Below are 21,254 nucleotides of genomic sequence, written 5' to 3'. Positions count from 1 at the left end.
AGTAGGAACGGTTAAACTTGGAGTACCTTATGGTATTGCCATTCATTTTTGGAAATGGTACCTTGGTATATGAATATGATATTAATTTAGTACCATACATATAGCAAAGTTGAGTGTCCAAAGTTACAAAAGTTTTGAAGAACACAGAGATATAAAAAGCCTACATGTCACTACATCTCGTAGTTTTAGTACTGGCACAACTCACTTGCTCTTTGAGCTCATCGATAGTTTTCTCTGCCATCTTCATTTCCTCCTGTTGTTTTTCTTTCTGGCATCTAAGTGTATCCAGCTCAAAATTTTTCTTCTCCATTTGTTTCTGTTGCTTTCCATACTCTTGTTTCTCTGATGCTGACAAGTCACGCATCCTAATGCACAGAGCAATTGATATTATAATCTTCACAGAGCAACATCAAATCAAACAACATCATTGAACAATGGGACTGAACACAGACTCACCTCACCAAAGCCTCCTTCAGTCGAGCATTCTGCTCCTCTAACTGCTTTACATGGTAACTAGACGCTGCTCCATCCGAACCTGAATTTTCATAGATTAATATGTGTGGTGATTTACTTTTTTATTTTAGCAAGGGTTCATTAAATTGATCAATACAGAAAGTACAGACATTTATTATTTATAAGATTTCAATTCCAAATAGATGCTGTTCTTTTGAAATTTCTATTCATCAAAGAATTCTGAAAAATTCATTTTCATTATATTTCATATGTATAAAAATATGAAACCGCACCATTTTGTTTTCAAAAATGTTTCTTAAAGCACCAAATCAGCATATTAGAAGGATTTCTTAAGGATCATGTGACACTGAAGACTGGAGTAATGATGCTGAAAATTCAACTCTGGATCACAGGAATAAATTGCACTTTAATACTATACTATATTATAATAATATTGCACTTTTGGTTTATATTAAGATGATAAACAGTTATTTTAAATTGTAATAATATTTCACAATATAACAGTTTTTACTGTATTTTAAATCAAATAAATGCAGCCTTGGTGGGCATAAGAGAATGTATTTGTACCTTTTTCCTCAATCTCATGTTTGAGTATCTCCAAGTCCATGGTCAGCTCATCCACTCTCTCTTTTAGAGCGTCAGCCTCCAGTTGCAGTGATTCGGCCCGTTCTTCAGCCATTTCCTTATCCAGGGTGGCCATCTCAATGGCATCTGCTGTATCTGCCATCTCTTCCATGTAGTGCTCTTTAGCTTCAAGAGCTTCCTTAGCTTCCTACATTAATATGAGTTAGCTTCATTATCCACACAATGATACTTATCACGATATATACAGTATTCTGGACTATTAATGTGTAGTAAAAATATAGTCGATACCTTCTTGGCCTCTTTGAGTTGTTTCTGCAATTCGTTTTGTTGTTCCTGCATCTTACTCTTCCACTCCTGCAGCTGCTCCAGCTGAATCTTGTGCTTCTCAAGCTCCTTCAGCTTTATCTTGTCCTCCATCCTCTTCATCTTCAGTGTCTCCAACTTCTCCTCCAGATCCTTCACCTGGGCACGCAGTGACTCCTCTTCCTGCAAGCAGGATTTTGTTGTTCAATAGTTAAGAACCTTCTAAAAGATTTAGGTGTTTCTTCAACTACTGGCACTTTTGGCCCTGTGGACTTTTAGAAAATAAACACACTTTTTTCACTCTAGTAACTAGTATATTTGATTTGTACATACAGTACATACGTGATACATCACAGGAGAATTCATTCATTTCCATCACATCTCAAAATATGTTTAATAGCATTTGGAAAATTTCATAGCCAACTTTTTATAATGGTAAAATTACAGCTTGATTGGAAATTACACAATAAAAGTATTTCATATTTTGTTTTACAATTATTTTCCCCTCATTTGGTGTTTCTCCCACATCACGTCTCACAGGCAGGCAAAACAGGGACAGAACACAGTGAAAATGAAAGGGATACTTCAGGATTTAGCATTAAGCTTTGTATCAGTAGAAAACCCGTAGTGTTTTCGAATTACCGTGCTTTCCTCCCTCATGTCCCCCTGAGACAAGAGATTTCTGTATTTTTTGTCTGGAAAAAATCCTCAGGTGACGCAAAAATCGTCATTTTGCGTCATCTGAGGATTTTTTGGCTACAGGCTAAAGACTATAGCCAGTAGTAGGGGCTGTCCTGCATGTTTTCAACCCGCCCATAGAGGGTGGGATCTCACTCACAGAATGTACACATAGTGTCAGTCTCTTATTCTGTGGAGAAAGCTGAGTAGTAGGGGTTACCATCCTCTTTTTCCCGGACATGTCCGGCCGTCGAGATCGTCCAAAATGTCCGGGATTCAGCTTTTGCTTTCTGCAGTCGCCATTCATTGTTTACATGCACACCTTCTGTTTCAATCTAACTGAATTCATTCCGATTGGTGAATCTGAATGTAAAGTTTACATGAACGCTAAACAAGTGATCGGTTGATGTGCTTTTTAACATTGCTAAGAAAATTCCCGCTCCTCCGTTGCTCATCAGTAATCACGCCACCGGCCTCGCGTCGTTCTCTCACGCCCCTCAGCCTCGTCCTGCTCGCCACAGTAAACATAATGAATGGCGACTGTAGAACGCAAAAGCCGAATCCCGGATATTTTGGGCGATCTCGAAATCCCGGGCAGACTCGTCACGGAGACTCACTAGTAGCCTAGTCTTGTTGTTTAACTGCGCGCTCTTACCGGTAGGAGTGGCTTGGGAGTGGCCTCGTAGAGCAGCGAAGCAAGTGCATTCTGGGAGTTGTTGTCTTTCATCCACATAAGCCAAAAATAAATTTTCTGGCTTTTCTCAGTCTAGAAAGGCTCCAAATTCCAAAATAATTTCACATTTCTACTACATAAATGACCCATTTTAAATACACATTCATCTTTCCAGAGGTGGAGTATCCCTTTAAACCCTTCTGTCCCTGTTTCGCCTGCCTGTGTTCCTTAGTTGTTAATTAGTTTCATGCACCTGTTTCTGTTCAGTTGATTACATCCCTGAGTATTTAAGCCTTGATTTCTCTCTGTTCATTATCCGTTATGTTTTGCATTGTTACTATTTCTCCTGAGTATTCTTGTTTTGGATTATTGGATTAAAGACTATCAGTGTTTTTGTCATATTCTCCTGCGTCGTGCTCTTCATTGCAGTAACGCGTGACAACCGATCAGTAGCCTTTGAGTGACACATCTTTCACAACATCTGTGACCTTGACAACTGAAAACCTTTACAGACATTTTCACATTGCAAATAATGCAAAAGTGAATACATGGCAAGTTGGCAACACATTGGCAAATTCTAGTAAAAAAAGAACAAAAACCAGTGGTTAATTTGTGTCTATAACCATGTGTGACTAAAAGCATCTGACCTTGCTGGGGCCCGGGAAGGGAGGAGCACCAGGAGAGGGCAGTTTTCCCACAGGTGAAGGTATAACTGGAGCAGCCAGTGGTGTTTGGGCAGGTGTGCTGGGTTCACTGCTGCTCATCTCTCCAGCAGACGCTGATCCAGAGCCCACCTTCACACCCACACCAGCCCGCGTTTGCTGAAAGAGAGACGCAGAGATCACTGACGCTCAACTTCTAACAATAACTCTAAAATTATGCATGTGACCTGCAGGACTGAGCTCACCTTGGGCCTTCTGGCCGTGGTCTGAGGAGAGGACAAACGAACACAGATTTATAACCACCACGGGTTAGTAGAAAGATGAAGAAAGGAGAATCAAAGAAAAAACAGGAGAAAACACACATATAGTAAAGATTAGTAAGGCACATGCATTAAACAAGAATTCCAAAAGTGTCTGTGTGAGCCTCAGTAACCTTCACACGTTTATCTCATCACATGTTGACAAGCTCTGCTGTCTGTCTCGTGTTCCTAACATCTAAAATACTCTTTTAGCACATAAAGAGTCAAACACTAACCCACTCTATGAAGCTGTCTGTCTGCCCACAAAGCAGAGTGCCTGGCACCAACTGGGTCAAACAAGTACACTCGTTTACATACAAGCATGCACACACACAGATGGTCAGCACATGTTTGTATTGTTATACAGATCATCTGATAGTTACAACTCAGACAAACCTGTTGTACATACACATAATAGTGAAATATTCTAAATCTATATGCCAGTTACAAAAGTTTACACTACCGTACAAATATTTGGGGTCATTAAGATGTTTAAATGTTGCTCACCAAGGCTGCATTTATTTGATCAAAAACAAAGTGAAAATAATAATATTATGAAGTATTATTACAATTTAAAATACATGTTTACTATTTTTAATATATTTAAAAAAAATTATTTATCCATGGCAAAGCTGAATTTTCAGCATCCTTACTCAGTGTCACATGATCCTTCAGAAATCATTTTAATATGCTGATTTGATGCTGAAGAAACATTTATTTTTATTATCAGTTGTGCTGCTTAATATTTTTGTGGAAACTGATACTTTTTTTTAGGATTCTTTGATTAATAAAAAGATATATTTGAAATAGAATTAATTTGTAACATTATAAATGTCGACTGTCAAATTTGATCAATTCAATGCATCTTTGAAAAAAGTATTAATTTCTTTAAAAAAACAAACATCTTACTGACCCCAAACTGATCCCTAAACTGTAATGTATAAACAGTTGCCCCAAACGTCACACTTAAGATTAGAATCACACTTAAGAAAAACTATTTTTTGAAGTCAATGGGTTCCTTGCCATTTCTTTGTAATTGTTTGTGAAATTTACTAGAAATTTCTGAGTTAGAAAAAAAAAAATTCTACACCAAATTGTTTTGAGCATAACTTCTCTATAAAAGAAAAATCACTTAAAGATGAAAATCACTTCAACTATGAATATGATCCACTAACTAGAATAATTTATATACAATATATATTGTTTATACTGAAACCAGAACAAACTTCTTTTTAGGAAGTTTTACCACATGTTTTGTTATTTTGTTTTAAAATGCAATACATTTTCAAGTTAAATAGTACTTTTAGTGGCCACTGTATATCATCAGATCTTTTTAGTTATGCTTGTCTATTAAGAGAACAAAATGTACTAATCAAACAAATGAATTAAAATGAACTTTTTAGCAGTGGATACAATGCTGAGAATAAGAACCTGCGCTAACATTCCAACGATCAGAGAAAAACAAAAGGAAAATTGTCTCCAGAATCACAAACACCCTAGTAAGGCAATAAACCACTGAGAGTTTTGCATGCCACAGAAGTAGTAAACAATCTGTACCTTACGAGTCGTAGGTGCCTGTCTCATCATATTGGCGATTGAAGAGAAAAAAGACACAAACAGGTGCACACACACACACCAGGTGCAGAAAAAAGAGCAGGAAAAAGGATTGAGTCACATTAGCAGCAGATCGAGATGAGAGCAGGCCAAGCCCACAGCAAAGCCACAAACACTCATACAGCAGTAGGCAAGTGCTAGACACACAAACACACACACACACACACACACACACACAGCGACGGTGTTGCAGGTTGTCTCTGCTGCAGCTGAAATGACTCTCCTCTCTTGCACTGCAGCAATTTTAATCCTTTTTCTCCAACAAGAACAGAACCGAGCCCTTTTCTAAGCACTAAGCACTGATTATAATGCTGTCCTTGAGGTTCTGCTAAACAGTAGCCGTCTCTCTCTGTCTGCATCCATCTCTCGCTCTCCTGCTCTTTCCACTCATAAGCTCTCAGTGCCGCTCTGCTGTGCCAACGGCTGCTTAGCAAGTACATTACATCACTACACATACACCCCTCCCTCCAGACAGACAGAGAGAGAGAGAGAGAGAGAGAGAGCCTGTAACAAAAGGGTAAAGAGGGAGAAAGGAAGGGGCTGATGGGAGTCTAGCCTGTATCCTAGCAACACTCCATTAGTATCTCTATGGGCTCTTCAGGCCAGTGTAGCGGCAGGAACATGTCTGAGTATAAGTGCAGGCAGACCATGTTTTACTCTACCTGTTTTACCAACTAACGGTTTAAATTGATGATATATCTACACAAGTTCAACAGTTATGTACACCCAAAAACACTGTCTAATCCTAATTCAGTAACACTCTACAATAAGGTTCTATTAGTTAACTACAGGTACCCAGCCTCCATTAGTTAACTACAGGTACCCATTAGTTAACTACAGGTACCCAGCCTCCATTAGTTAACTACAGGTACTCATTAGTGAACTACAGGTACCTAGCCACCCATTAGTTAACTACAGGTACCTAGCCATCCATTAGTTAACTACTACACAGGTACCCATTAGTTAACTACAGGTACCCAGCCACCCATTAGTTAACTACAGGTACCTAGCCATCCATTAGTTAACTACAGGTACCCAGCCACCCATTAGTTAACTACTACAGGTACCCATTAGTTAACTACAGGTACCCAGCCTCCATTAGTTAACTACAGGTACCCATTAGTGAACTACAGGTACCTAGCCACCCATTAGTTAACTACAGGTACCTAGCCATCCACTAGTTAACTACTACACAGGTACCCATTAGTTAACTACAGGTACCCAGCCACCCATTAGTTAACTACAGGTACCTAGCCATCCATTAGTTAACTACAGGTACCCAACCACCCATTAGTTAACTACTACATGTACCCATTAGTTAACTACAGGTACCCAACCACCCATTAGTTAACTACTACATGTACCCATTAGTTAACTACAGGTACCCAGCTACCCATTAGTAAACTACAGGTAACCATTAGTTTACTACAGGTACCCAACCACCCATTAGTTAACTACTACATGTACCCATTAGTTAACTACAGGTACCCAGCTACCCATTAGTAAACTACAGGTAACCATTAGTTTACTACAGGTACCCAACCACCCATTAGTTAACTACTACATGTACCCATTAGTTAACTACAGGTACCCAGCTACCCATTAGTAAACTACAGGTAATCATTAGTTAACTACAGGTACCAAACCACCCATTAGTAAACTACAGGTAACCATTAGTTTTCTACAGGTACCCAGCCTCCCATTAGTTAAATACAGGTATCCATTAGTTAGCTACAGGTACCCAGCCACCAAACAGTTAACTACAGGTAACGAGGTACACAGATAGCAACAGAGTCTGTGCCAAATCTGGCTTACATTCTGCACTTCTGGCTTGATTCTGGTGTCAAACAGAATTAGTGTCTTGTGTAAAACAGAATTAGGCTGAGCTCTGGCATTTGTCTGGCCAACAAATAGAAACAAAAGGCATCTTTTCTTTCTGGCTTGAGTTTGGTTAGCCAGAAAAAGAAAAAAGTCAGCTGAGGTCTTGGTTACGTAACATGAACTATTGAAAAATACTTCTACATTTATTTTATTCTTAGTTAATGGCAATTTCTACATTTACTAATACATTTTTAAAATCCAAAGTTCTATTTGTTCACATTTTACTAAGTTTAATAAATGCTGTAAAAGTATTGTTCATTGTTAGTTCATGTTAACTAATATAGTTAACTGTTAAAAAATTAAGCCTTATTGTAAAATGTTACCAAAGTGTTACCCCTAATTCAATATAAAACGATTTGAAATGTGTTTCTGTATGTTTAAAAATGCATTACTGTGGTTTGTTAGAGCACAGATCCATTAAAGAACAGAGTAGAGAAGGATGGAGACAGATTGATGTATCACATTACAGCTCTGCAAGAGAGAAAAGTGATGTGTAGTAGAAAGCAGAGAGGGGGATGAACAAAAGTGAATAATAGGCCTTTCACTGTTTCCTCTCTGCATCCCATTCCATTCATTTGTCGTGCCATATCCAAGGCCTGCATCTCTACTTACATGATACTTACTAGTTGTAAGTTAGTACTAAAACTAAAAACACTTAACAACATTCCAGATTTCCAGTAATAAAGTAATTGTTGCAAAATTTTGAATACATCACAGAACCCGTCTACTTAGATCATATGTTTATTCACCGTACTCAAGATATTCTTGTATATATAAAATTTTGTACCGATTTATAATTTAACATAACTACTAGGCTATATATTAAATATGATATTTTTTAAATATAATGATATCATAATATGATATAATAATTTTATATATAATGTTAACACAATTTAATACAACTGGTGATGCCAACTTCTCCACTGTTGTTTGCTTTTGGATGGGGTTTCAAAACACTTCTTTAATCATTTATAATTCCACCAAAATGACCATTTCACTATCACTGACTATCCTCAAGATCAAGTAACTTTGGTGGGTGCTGTAAAATTGGTAAAGAAAATCACTAAAGGTTAACACTGTGGTTTAGCTTTAAGAAAATAAACAAATAAACCCCATATTGAACAAGCTTTGTTTCTATTACATAAGTCATGCTGTATTCATTGATGTTACCACTGTTTTCTAATGTTAAAGAAGTGAAGGTTATAAGCCAGTTAAGTACAGGCCCTTTTCTCTATTAATGTCCTCATAGCAAGAGCTCCAAACAATCCTGACAGCCTGAACCAGATATCCTCCTAAATATCATTACCCTCAAACACTGACATTTAGAAGAAAACGCAGGGATGCGCACACAGGGCTTTCAAGTTCAATGTTTCATTGGTGGCCTAATGACAAGACAGCTAATGCCAAGCCAGGATGCCGTACAAGGTTTGGCTCAGGGGGAATCAATCTCTCGGTCTTTCAACAAACATAGTTTATATCATACGCTCTTAAAAAATGATTTTTAGTGGAAAAAGGTTCTTTAGATTATAAAATTGTTCTTCACACTAAAAATGGTTATTTCAAGAACTGTTTGCTGAATTTCTTTGGGGAACCCAAAATGATTCTTCTACAAAGAACACAATCCTTAAAAAATGACAGTAAAAAATACAGTAAAAAATTATATTTTATAATTTCGTGGTGATGTAGAAATACAGTAGTGGCCAGAGGTGATATACAGCCTAAACCAATTTAAATATTCCCCTTTTATTCAATTTATTTTTATTTTTTAAATTTTGTAAGCATATTGTGTAGTTGTGCTTGAGTCAATTGTTTAATTTATGATAATAACCCAATGAAACATGCCAAATTGTGCGGACATCATTTCTGGCCATACAAAGAAATTCTGAATACATGCAAAAATGAGAAAGAACAAATTATTATGTTGTAGTAAATGTATGCCTTTTCATGTGTGCTTTATGTTTTTTATGCATTTTATTTGCATAGTAAAATAAAACCTGCAGCTGTATAACTATAGTTTGCTTTAAATTATTCAAAATCCTCAAAATTTCTGTTTATTTCTAGGTGTAAACTACATTTTGAATCTCAGACTTTCAATGAGATCTTAGACTATTTTTTAATGATAGTATATCGATAGAAAATACTGCTGTTCATATTTATTTTGAAATGTGTTTAAATGAGGATGAACCAAAATAAATATGTATGTGGTTAAATTTATGTAGAGGTCTTTTATGATACATGTAGATTTCACATTAAGAAATAAATGTGCATTGAAAACTTTAAGTATGTAGAAAATAATGCATATTATTTAAATTCACACTGACACAACTCATTTTTAAAATGACTTTTAAGAAATGTGCAATCTCAGTGACAAAGTAATTGTGAATATCTGCACTAACACACCAAAAGCAAGTTAAATTTGTTCACTGACATGGTCACTAGGTCTGTCTCACACACATAAACACATTGTACTCAGCATGCTTATTCATATAATCCATTTAAAAGCATCCATTTGCCAAATAACACTGCCATCCAGCTAGCAAAGCACTTGCACACATGAATAAATGTACATAAAATGAATATAAACAATGTAGTAACAAACACGCATCACACATACACACACACACACACACACATACACACACACAAACACTGCAGAGCTGTATTATCATTGCTGAAACAGAGGTTAGAGAAACATGCAGCACCTTTTTTGGTTTGGTTCCTCTCTGCACACTCAGATGGAGGAGGAAGAGGTGACAGATTAAAGTTTGATCAGTCAGTGTGTTTGTAATGAGCATGAATGTCTCTCACATACAAACACACCAAGATTTCCACTTAAACAGTGCAATAATCTTTTTGTATCTTAGACAGAAACCTTATAAAAAGTCTATGAAAAAAAAAACAGACAGGTTGCATTCATGCATGTTTGTATTAGTGAGGGCAGGTTTAGGACCCTTTGTGAAAAATAAGTATTTAGCATATTTAAAAAAAAAAAAAAGATATATAATATGCTTAAGTATGAACTGAATGTAATGTTTCCAAATACTTGATTGCATGTTATTCACAATTAAATGAAAATGTAGTATTTATTTTATTCTATCTATGAAATATGATTAAAGTGTACTGCTGAATGTAGTGACAAACATGGTAAAATAAATTTAATTTAATGTAATTTCTATTGAAACTTGTATGTCATGTATTTAAATATATTTGTTCAAGTTGCAGTTTGTTACATTTAAAATATATTCATTTTAAATGTAATATCGAATAACACAGTTCAAATAAAATCAAGTACTACACTTGTGTTGTAGTATGTCATAGTAAGATGTGAAATGCACTACATTCAGTAGAATTAAGCACACTTCTTTTTAACAAGAGACGAGATAAAGAGAAGGACTATATATGTGTTTGTGTATTTTTTGGTTGGGACTGGGAAGAATCACAAAGTGCAAAGACATGCTTGTTAAGTTAATGTTAGCCGTGGCCCATGAAAATAAGAAGGGACTCAGAAACATGGTTCACTTTTACAGACACAGATACAGGATGAGCAATAGTTCGTGGCCAGAGAGTGTTACTATATCCCCCTCTGCTGGAGAGAACAGGTCATTCGTACTGCTTTTAACGTAAAGCAGTCCGCCTCAGACGATGACACACCACAGGCTATTCACAGACCATCTAATGTATATTACACATAAACATGGCAAGAGCTACAGTACTTGAAATGGTGAGCTCTAATCTGATTGGTTGGCACTATATGCAACTTTCAAGGTCATCAGAGGTAACTACACAAATTTCTGCTGATTTCTTTTTGGTAGAGCCAGTGACAGACCAGACTATTATTGTGGTATCAACAATTTCAGATTACTCGCCTGGCATTTAAAAAGTCAGACTATAATTGTTGGCTTTTTGAGATGAGTCAGACAGTCCTTTTCTGTCTGATTGGGCAGTTCTTGGCCAGAATAAACTGTAAAAGTCTGGCTAAGCAAGACTAAACACCTGTGCAAAAGACCACTGGAGTTTGTATGAGAAACAATATATGAACATATGTTTAGATCCCTTTCCTCACTCACCACTTTGTTTGACCTTGGACCTTCAATTATCTCTGAGAAGAAAAGATAAAATGAGATGATTACAATTTCATGGTAAAAAACCCCCCAGATGTGCATGAAACTGATTTCCTACCTCGTTTCAGCATTTTAGAGGTGGCAGCTTCTGGCGTGTCAGGAGATGTTGTGTCAGCCAAATCTTCAACTAACTGAATCTGCAAGAGGTCACAGCAGTTTCCAAGAACATTTACTGCACATGTTTTCACCCGTCACACCCGTTAGTGTTTATACGCAGCAAGCATGTGTGGGAGTACCTGTGATTGGCGTACAAATATACCATGGTTCTCCTGACAGGTGAAATATCGTTTGCCCTGCACAGTCCCATCATTCTTCCCTTTAGGTTCCTCTAGAATGACTCCCACCCATTTTCCAGAGGCAAAGAGGGTGTTTCCAATATATGCCACGGTACCTCGATGACCTTTACCGATGACCTCAACTAGAGAGCCCACCTTGACAGGCCGCCCGCCTCCATCTGAACTCATTCTGCTGCTGCCGCTGCTGGTGGTCTGAGGATGAGAGAGAAAAAAAACTTGAATGACAAAAAGAGCTTTTGATTAAATCAAAGAAAATGGTAGACCAGATGACCAGAACTGACCAGATGTTCTTGCTTACAGTGCCCCTAAAATATTTGGTTACACTTTATTTTGATAGACCCCTATAGACATTATGCTTTGCAAACTATAAGTAACTTTGCAGCTACATGTCAACTAACCCTCATTCATTTGCAACTTCATGTCAACTAACTCTCAGTAGAGTAATAGTAGACTGTTAGGTTAGGGTTAGGGTTAGAAGAATAAGTTGACATACTCACAAAGTCACTTATAGTCAGTTGAATGTCTGTTGGCGGAGCATCAAAATAAAGTGTTAGCAGATATTAAGCAGACAGTCGACTAATACTCTAATGACCGCTAGTTGACATATAGTTACAAAGTTACTTATAGCTAGTAGAATGTCTAAAGTGGACTACTGAAATAAAGTGTTACCTAATATTTGAACACTTTAGTCACACTTAAAATGTCTGAATGCCATTGCATTAGATCCAATATATTAAACCTATGGGATTTTTAAAGGAAGTTTTTTAGGTTTTAAAAGAATTTGGACTCTTTCTGGTTGTCAAACGTTAGTGGATCATGTTCACTCTGCCAGGACACATGTGTGAACTTGAGGAGAACTGACTTCATACTGTACATCCACTAAAAATCCCCTTTGAGACCAGCCAGTTAAAAATCAGTGCAAAAATGGCTAGGGAAAAGGGCATTAGTTCTGAGAACATCTCTAACATCATTTATTTATTTATTTGAAACTATAACTTTGTTTGATATTTTTGTCACTTGGTTTGATATTAAAGTAATATTAAAGCATACCAAAGGGTGGCCGTTGATAAGATGTATCCAAGCGTAGGGTGACCATATTTTAGTTTTCAGAAAACAGGACGGGGGCGTGGTTGATGGGTGGGGGTGTGGTTTGGGGAGGCGGGGTTAAGGGGTGGGGGCGTGGTTGGGGTTGAGTGCATCAAACAATACTTGACAAATGCATTCACAACCTTGCAACTATGTTATTGTACTTTAATACATAAAGTAATACATCCTTTCCATTCAATGTTTGGCCTGCAACAATAGAATACTATTTTTTTTTAAGTTTAGCTTTGCAGTTCATGCATTCTGCTTCACACGGATCCCGACCGAAACGAAAACACGGGAATTTTCTCTGTAAATCATCTGTGAATTTACATTTGGGCTTTTTTTTTTACGCTGTTAGCTACTTACATGTTATCTCGCACTTGACAGTAAACTGAAGCGTCGAGTCATGCTGCTAAAATTCTGTGAACGTAAAGTCCGCCTACTTTGATTTTATTGGTCATTTCAAATATTCTGACACTGACGAGCAGTGACAGACCAATGAGGAACACACACACACACACACACAGGCCTCAGTATTCTGATGTGCTCTCTGCTTGCCGCTGCAGATTGAGGAACGCACTGATTATAACAAGACGGGGCGAAGCCGAAGCCAGTTTCATATGTTTTGTGTGCAAAGGCAAGCATGTATTTAAAGTACACGCTTACTGGCCCAATGAAAAATAATGAAAACCAGGACATTTTCATCACTTTATAAAAAACAGCCAGGACAGCCAGGACAGGACGTGAAAACAGGACATGCCCTGGGAAAACAGGACGTTTGGTCACCCTATCCAAGCGTCCATTACTAATTCTGTTACTTAACGTCACAAACTAGGAACGATGGCTGGGACATTTCTGAGAAGTTATTAGAGTAGGAAGCAACATGACTGTGTGATACTGCTTTTATACAACAGATCAATAAACAAGAAGTTCATGTTGAGAAATGTACATTTAAAAGTAGGGTAGGCAGCTTTGGAGAGGCTAGGAGTAACAAGCTGTATAGCTTAGTTTGAAAGCATAAGATCCCACCCTCCCTTTAGAGCGTCTCCAAAGCCACGCCTCGTTTAAAACACATGAACGGCGCACACAGCAGAGTCTGCAAAGCGTCAAGAGAGACAGCGTTAAATTACCTCATGTTTCAACGTGTAACCGGGCCTACTCAACTCGCTTCGAGCGGGATTCAAACCGGGGTCTCCGGTGTAGGAAGTGGACGCTCGAAAAAGGAGGCTAAAGACCACACCACTGACTTGTACCACCTGACTGCTGTAGATTAATTTCGGCATTGATAGTGTTGCCATAGAAACACAAGTCTGAGGGCGTGAACAGCTCTGGGTAGAGAGTCACGGGTTGCCATCTCTTAATTACGGTAATTATGACAACATGGCGTGAAAGCAGCATAAGCTTGTTGTTTTGGTTCAGGAGGAACTGTAAAATGCAGCTGTTTGTTTACGGCGCTCTGTGACTGTCTGTCTATAACTCTGCACAGCCTCATAGAACACACCGATGACGTGTGATGTCTGCGAGAGCAGTGTGTGCAGAGGTATGGAAATACATAGGCTGACAGGCAGACAGGACATCCTATCACTGCGTTTGGACCGAATGCAATGATTGGAAAAACATTTTTGGTCCTGAGACTTCCATAGAAGATATATGTAAAAAATAATTATATTTAGACCAATTCTATTATTGATTGCTATCAGGATGTGAAAAGAGTTTCAACCAGTATAACAAAAAGTGTTGATGTAAGACATTGCCTATACCCTACCTTTAATACACAACACTGTCAGTTTCTTTGACTGGTTTTGCTGTGCCAATGAAAATAGTTCCAAACGAAGTCACAGCAGATCCTGTTTGATATTGTGTTTTTTTAAAACAAATGAGTTGAATTAATCATTCAGTGACTAATAAAGGCAATTTATTTGTTTCGTTCTAGAATGAATCAGCATTTTTTAATTAATCGTTTGAATGAACAAATGAATTACAGGCGTAACAATGTAGCATGCAGTCAAAAAAAAAATCCCCATCACTAAAACTCGACAGTCCGTCTGGATTCTGGAATGCACAAACACAGACAAGTGGAGTGACACACACAGTGAAAAGTCACAGTGCTGTTGGAACATATATTGGCACTCCTCCAGCCAATCAGATTTGTAAAATGGCAGCTCAGCCAATCAGATTCAAGTGAATAGATGATCTGGGGGAGTTGAGTCCATTTGCAGACTCCTCATTAGGTATCTGAACTAGTCTCTCATGCCCTCCAGATTGCATGTCTGAGAGGACAATTGGTGGTTATTTAGGAGCACTCAGACCCGAGCTCATGGCTGAAAAAAAGTTTGTGACGCAGCCTTTATCTTTACTGCAGAAGACTCCAGATGAAGCAGAAGCACTGTTACCTGCAGTCACAGTGCACACACACACACACACACACACACACACACACACAAACACCAGCTGATCCTGAGAGACCTGCTCCATTTCACTTCTATTAAGTCATTTCAACTCCCTCTAATCACAGAGAGGCTGGGGTCCAAAATTAGTTTTATTTCAGAAACTAAAAATAAGCACCAGACACATAAAGGAAACAAGCTAAGGCACAATATTTGCAGTGTTTTATTATTCTTGCTGACTCTAATTGTAAACTCTAAAGAGGTGGGGACATTAGGTTACAATGTAACAATAGAAAGAGAACACAAATGATAGATGTGACCTCTTCGCCACTTGAAAATTCAGACCTGTGCAAAGACTGGCAGCAGCTCACTGCAAGGTGACATATTCATTCATTACACAGACAGATTTAATATAATGACGTTGCTGACTAATGTTGAAAGATTAAGCTGAATAATACATTGTGGGCACAGGACAGGAGTTACGGAAAACTGACTTGTGACTCAGCAGAAATAAGTCACTAACTGTATCAGTAAGGGTTGAAAACTATGGGTTAAGGAATGTAATTTTTGGAATAGATCTTGTGAAGCTTGTTAAAAAAAAAGCTTTAAGTAAAAGCCAAAGAATTTGAATTTTAAATTCCTTATGAAGCTTAAGCAGTGGAGCTTGTGTTTAAGATAAGTGTCATTTTCTGTTTCTGAATCAGTTATGTTGTCCATCAATTCTTTCTCCACATGTATTTATTAAAATGTGAAAGTGTGTAAATATTAAATATAGGCCTATATTTGAGTAACTAACCTCTTCTATTATATAACCTCTAATAATCCACAACAAGTTGTCAGAGAATAAGTTCAATAAATAAACACGCACATTTGCCTTTCTATCATGGTGGGGACTTATTGACCTCTACTGAACTAATGAGATTTTCTATCTTCTAACCTTAAACCTAAACCATTACTCACGCAAAACCTTTTTGCATTTTTAGGTTGTAATTAAGACATGTCTGGTAAATGTATTAATGTGTTCGCTGGCTGCTCCCCATAATGTAAATGATTTCAGGTTTTACTATCTTTGTGGGGATGCATTACTATTCCCTAACAATCCATTTAAACTGGGGTTTAATGTTCATAGTGCTGTCTAATGTTTTATACAGGAAAATGGCATAAGATTTATATCTGGAGATCTAGACCGGAAGTTATTACTACATTTAACCATGTCAGCTTTGAGAGAATGAAGTTGAGCTACAGTGAAGGCTTTGGTTCAGTTTTAATATTAGGATTTGGGCTGGAATCAAGTTAAAATAATCTAATTAAATATGATCTGACAAAATGCTTTTAGTCAAAGATAAAGTCTTTTTTATGTTGTTGCTGTGTTACTCAGCAAATGTGCCAAAAATTGCACTGCTCCATTATTGGCCTGCAGTAAAAACTGCCTCATACATTAAAACAAACACACTGCAATTGATTGCATAGCATTTTGTACACAAGCAAATGCATTTTAGCTAAAAGCTGAGCCTTACAAATTCCAGAACACTGACTGAGCCCACGCATGCTCTTGTCTGACACATGCTAAAACACCTGCATGTCCACATTGAGAGCAAATATATACTGTACACCTGCTCATCACTGCACAGCACATACTAATTCTACTTTAATACAATTAGTAGGTTTTTGAGGGTGGCAGACAGACAGTATGTGTGTGTGACAAAAAGAGTGTCCACTGTATGTCACTCACCCTGCTGTAAGGGTATCTTTTCATCTGAGACATGCTGCTCCTGCGTCGCTGTTGACAACGGTTCCTTGCCTTGCTTCAGCAACCAGCGCAGTCTATTCAATCCCCCAACCCACTGTCTCCCTATCTCTCTGTCTGCCTTTCTATCTCCACCTAACTCTCATCACTCAAACCTTTGTCCATACGATGAGTGTCTGAGAGGGTTTGGTTCAGCTCCAGCAGAGACACAGACTGAACCCCAGAGAGGACACAGGAGAGACACCAGTGGAGGTCCTGCTGGATGTCTGAGCTCAGATGAACCAGCTAGCATGTGAAATGTCAGAATGATCCCGGCATTAAACTGAGTTAGAATGGTAGGTGTGTGTGTGTAAGTCTGGCTGACTGATCTGTGCTGCTAGGTGAGTGTGTGAGAGCAGTGCAACTGCGCTAATGTCTGTGCTGCCTTCTGCAGGAGAGCAAAAGAGGCAGAACTGGGTCCTAAAGCCCTCCGACACCGAATAATGATCAAACTTACATATTTAATATGTAAATGTACTCTTTTGAGTGATCAAAAAACAGAGAACCCATTCCACCGGTCTTCTCACATTTACATACTTTACAATAAGGCCTAATAACAGAGGATGACCAAAGTTATTATTTATAGTGTATGATTTACAGTGTAGTGTTCTTATTGATAACTAAAACTAAATCTAAAATAATAAAGAAAGCTAAATAAAATATTTAAAAAAGACAAACTGACAAACTAAAATTAAAATGACAACTGAATAAATGCTAATTCAAAAAATTATTAAATACTATATAAATGATACTAAAATAACACTGGTGCAGCTATTTAAAAAGTGTTGTAAAATACAAGGTTCACCATTCCCCTGCTTCTTTTATTCTAGGACTTTTATTTTATTATAATAGTCTTATATATAGTCTTACTGTGTCTGGTTTTCATGTGTTTAATTTCTGTAGTACCTTGTTTCTATAGTTACCCTTGGCCTTGTCAGTCTCTATGGTTACTCATCACACACACCTGTTCCTCATTATCTTGTTACTATTATAGTATATTTATACCCTTGTGGTTCAGTCTGTAGTTGTCGGTTGTTGTCTTTATACCTCAATGTAAAGCTGATGAGTCTCCTGTATTGCCTATGTTATCTTGTTTGGATTATTGCCATCGGCTCCTGGTTTGGACTACCTTTGTGTTATGTGTTCTTGAAAAAAGACTGCTTGCTAAAAATCCTCACCTCTCCTTGTCCCTGCTACACCCGTGACAGAACGACCAACCAACCATTAGTATGGATCTAGCAGCAAAATACCTCCCCCTCCTTACTCAGGATGATTGTTCCCTCGAGGACCATTCTAGTGAGGTTTTGGACCTTGCTCATCAGACTCACTACCATGACATTGCTTTGATTTCCTTTTATTATGCTAGACTCAATGACCAGTTAAAGGGATAGTTCACCCAAAATTTTTAATTCTGTCATTAATTACTTACCCTCATGTCGTTCCAAACCCGTAAGATATTCGTTCATCTTTGGAACTCAAATGAAGATCTTTTTAATGAAATCTGAGAATTCCCTGTCCCTCTATTGACAACCTACGCAACTACCACTTCTAAGCCCCAATCATGAAAGTAATCCATGTGACTCCAGTGGTTTAACCCCAATTCTATGAAGCAACACGATTGCTTTGTTTGTGCAAAAAATTATTTACCTCATTTGCAAAATATTTATCTCTAACACGCATGCAATGTCTCCTCTCACGTCAACACAACACGCATGCGTCGTAGTGCTCTCATGACATTTTATAAATAATGTTTTTTGCACAAAGCACTCGTGTTGCTTCATAAAATTTTTTGGTTAAATCACTGGAGCATCATGGGTTTGATTCCCAGGGAAAGCAAGAATTGATAAGAATGTTAATGTGTACCTTGAAATGCAATGTAAGTCGCTTTGGATAAAAGCGTCTGCCAAATGCATAAATGTAAATGTACAGTGTAAATGAGTCACATGGATTACTTTTCTGATGTCTTTACTACCTTTCTGAGCCTTGAAAGTGGAAGTTGTGTCGGCTGTCAATAGAGGGACATAAATCTCTCAGATTTCATTAAAAATATCTTCATTTGTGTTCCGAAGATGAACGAAAGTCTTACGGATTTGGAACGACATGAGGGTGAGTTATTAATGAAAGATTTTTTGGGTGAACTAACCCTTTAAAATCAGGATTCCTTTTTCCATTTATGATCCTCGAGGGAGATTCATTGAGATTCACAGCTGGGACCCAGCCGTCATGGCCGCCACGGCCGCCACGCCAGAGTCTCCAGCCGTCATGGCCGCCACGCCAGAGTCTCCAGCCGTCATGGCCGCCACACCGGAGTCTCCAGCCGTCATGGCCGCCACGCCAGAGTCTCCAGCCGTCATGGCCGCCACGCCAGAGTCTCCAGCCGTCATGGCCGCCACACCAGAGTCTCCAGCCGTCATGGCCGCCACGCCAGAGTCTCCAGACATCATGGCCGCCACGCCAGAGTCTCCAGCCGTCATGGCCGCAACGTCAAGAGTCTCGTCACGTCGTGGGCGCCACGACAGACTGAATAATTTAAACTTAAATAAATATTTATGTCGGTTTATTTATTTGGTAAGTAACAATGTAAAACCTAGGATAATGTACTTCATTCATGCAAAATAAGCTCCTTCAGAGTGATGCAAGAGTCCTGATTACTCTATTGGGATTTATTTTGTGATAATGACTAGCTGACGGTACATTATCCCTTACATATTAATCACTGGATTACTAAAGGTCATGCGCGACTTTGTACGGAGGTGATCACTGGCTTTAACGGCACTCTTTTCTACTATGGTTCTCTACTATGGAATCCATTCACACACAACTGTTCACACACTTAGCAAATAAGACTGTTTAAGGCAGCAGGTCTCTTTAAGACCGGCTCTCTATTCAGCCTCTCTGTTCCTCTCCAGTCCTATTCAAATGTGACGCAGGCAGCCAGCATCCGATATAAAGCCAAACACAGAAGAGTGAGTTCAGTCAGGAGAGGTGTGCACAACCTCAGCAGACTGACAAACAACACACAAACGCACACTGACAGGATTAATGTTCTTTATGAACGACCACTGCACTGAATCCCTGTGGGCTTATTTCTGTGTTACACATTCTGCACAGAAAGCAAATGCTGATGTTCGCAACATGTTATACAGTTAGAAGGGACAGGTGCACAGCTGAAAACATTGTGCTCACAAAAACCAGTAAGCAATTGTGAGTCCAAACAACAATTGGAGACATGCAAACAATGCATAAATCACACAATGAGAGCTTCTCTTCTCTGACCACTCTATGAAACAGAGCCTCTCATCTGTATCAGTGACAGACAGTGCTCTATCAGGTTATAGGAATTGAGTGCAACAGTCGAGTTCTGCAAGTAAAAACTAATTGTTTCTCCATGGGGAAATTGATTTATAACAAAAACTTAACTACATTTAAAGACAGCTACTGTGAGTCAGTCAATGGTATATGCTTTTGTTAAAACCATCTGTTCACATTATTTCAACTTGTTTAAAAAAAAAAGTTTAACAGTGGAATTCCTGGTGAAAAACTACATTACCCATGATGCTGTACAGACAATTCCACAAATCAGGGAGTGGTGGGGAACAAATCACACTACAAATGCTGCACTCTCATGAAGCACCGCAAATGACATACTCAAGTTAATCAGGTAAGGTTCAAATATATTCTTTCTAAATATATATATGATCAAAAATGAATAGTTTTATATTCCATCATCGTTTTTAATCTGATTATGCCATTCGCAATGCTTTATGGGATTGTAGTTCTTTCCCTCATTAAAGCCGTTAAGTACGCAGTCTTGTACCTTTGTCTTTTTGTCCAATTTTCAAATATTTTTTGCTTCAAATAAATGTTTGTAATGTTGTGATTCACATTGTAGCTGGTTGGTTCATGGCTTATAATGCTTTATTGCAAACTTTTTAAAATCCATGTGGGGAAAATTAATAGAAAAAATACTTCTCAAACCAACGAAAAAGTGGGCAGGCACTGTTGCACTCTATAAGCAGGGGTGGGAATGAGGTTTGATTGATAGGAAAAGCAGAAGATACACTACATAGGGACAGAGAGGATATAAAGAATAACAATATATTATATATAATATAGTATATATAATACTATTTTAGCTTAAAGGGATAGTTCATCAAAAAATTTCAATTCTCACCCTGTGAGTTGTGAAAAATATGATACACCGGTGTTTTGCCGTATGAGAAGTTCATCCATGTATCATCTTTTTACTCTTTTAATTCATTTTATAACTGTATCATACTGTATATCTCTTTTAATTTCTTTTATAACTATTATAATTTTCCTAGCTTTTATTTTGTGATTATTTTAATTCCTTTCTGTAAAGCACTTTGAATTGCCATAGTGTATGAAATGTGCTATATAAATAA

At 37.9% G+C, this 21,254-nt stretch overlaps 1 protein-coding gene across 6 annotated transcripts in view; it reads right to left on the bottom strand.

The window, feature by feature from the left end:
- dctn1b (dynactin 1b) overlaps window positions 1-21,254 on the bottom strand; it is a 32,024-nt gene that overhangs the window by 9,664 nt on the left and 1,106 nt on the right. For 2 of the 6 annotated variants that reach the window (XM_084390683.1, XM_084390682.1), the window contains exons 1-12: window positions 16,795-17,228; window positions 11,530-11,781; window positions 11,352-11,430; window positions 11,240-11,271; window positions 9,875-9,895; window positions 5,232-5,249; window positions 3,621-3,641; window positions 3,361-3,534; window positions 1,348-1,545; window positions 1,042-1,246; window positions 457-535; window positions 206-365 (exon numbers count right to left, since the gene is read on the bottom strand). In XM_084390683.1, the coding sequence (XP_084246809.1) occupies window positions 206-365; window positions 457-535; window positions 1,042-1,246; window positions 1,348-1,545; window positions 3,361-3,534; window positions 3,621-3,641; window positions 5,232-5,249; window positions 9,875-9,895; window positions 11,240-11,271; window positions 11,352-11,430; window positions 11,530-11,781; window positions 16,795-16,827 (1,272 nt within the window). In that variant the 5' untranslated portion in view covers window positions 16,828-17,228. Of the gene's footprint in view, window positions 1-205; window positions 366-456; window positions 536-1,041; window positions 1,247-1,347; window positions 1,546-3,360; window positions 3,535-3,620; window positions 3,642-5,231; window positions 5,250-9,874; window positions 9,896-11,239; window positions 11,272-11,351; window positions 11,431-11,529; window positions 11,782-16,794; window positions 17,229-21,254 lie in introns of those variants that run through there. The other 4 variants (XM_084390686.1, XM_084390684.1, XM_084390685.1 and 1 more) reach the window with 4 other exon arrangements.

This window comes from Rutilus rutilus (genome assembly GCF_951802725.1).
Source record: "Rutilus rutilus genome assembly, chromosome: 20".
Taxonomy (NCBI): domain Eukaryota; kingdom Metazoa; phylum Chordata; class Actinopteri; order Cypriniformes; family Leuciscidae; genus Rutilus; species Rutilus rutilus.
Note: the sequence above shows the minus strand (reverse complement) of the source record. Positions and strands in the feature narration are given on the sequence as shown.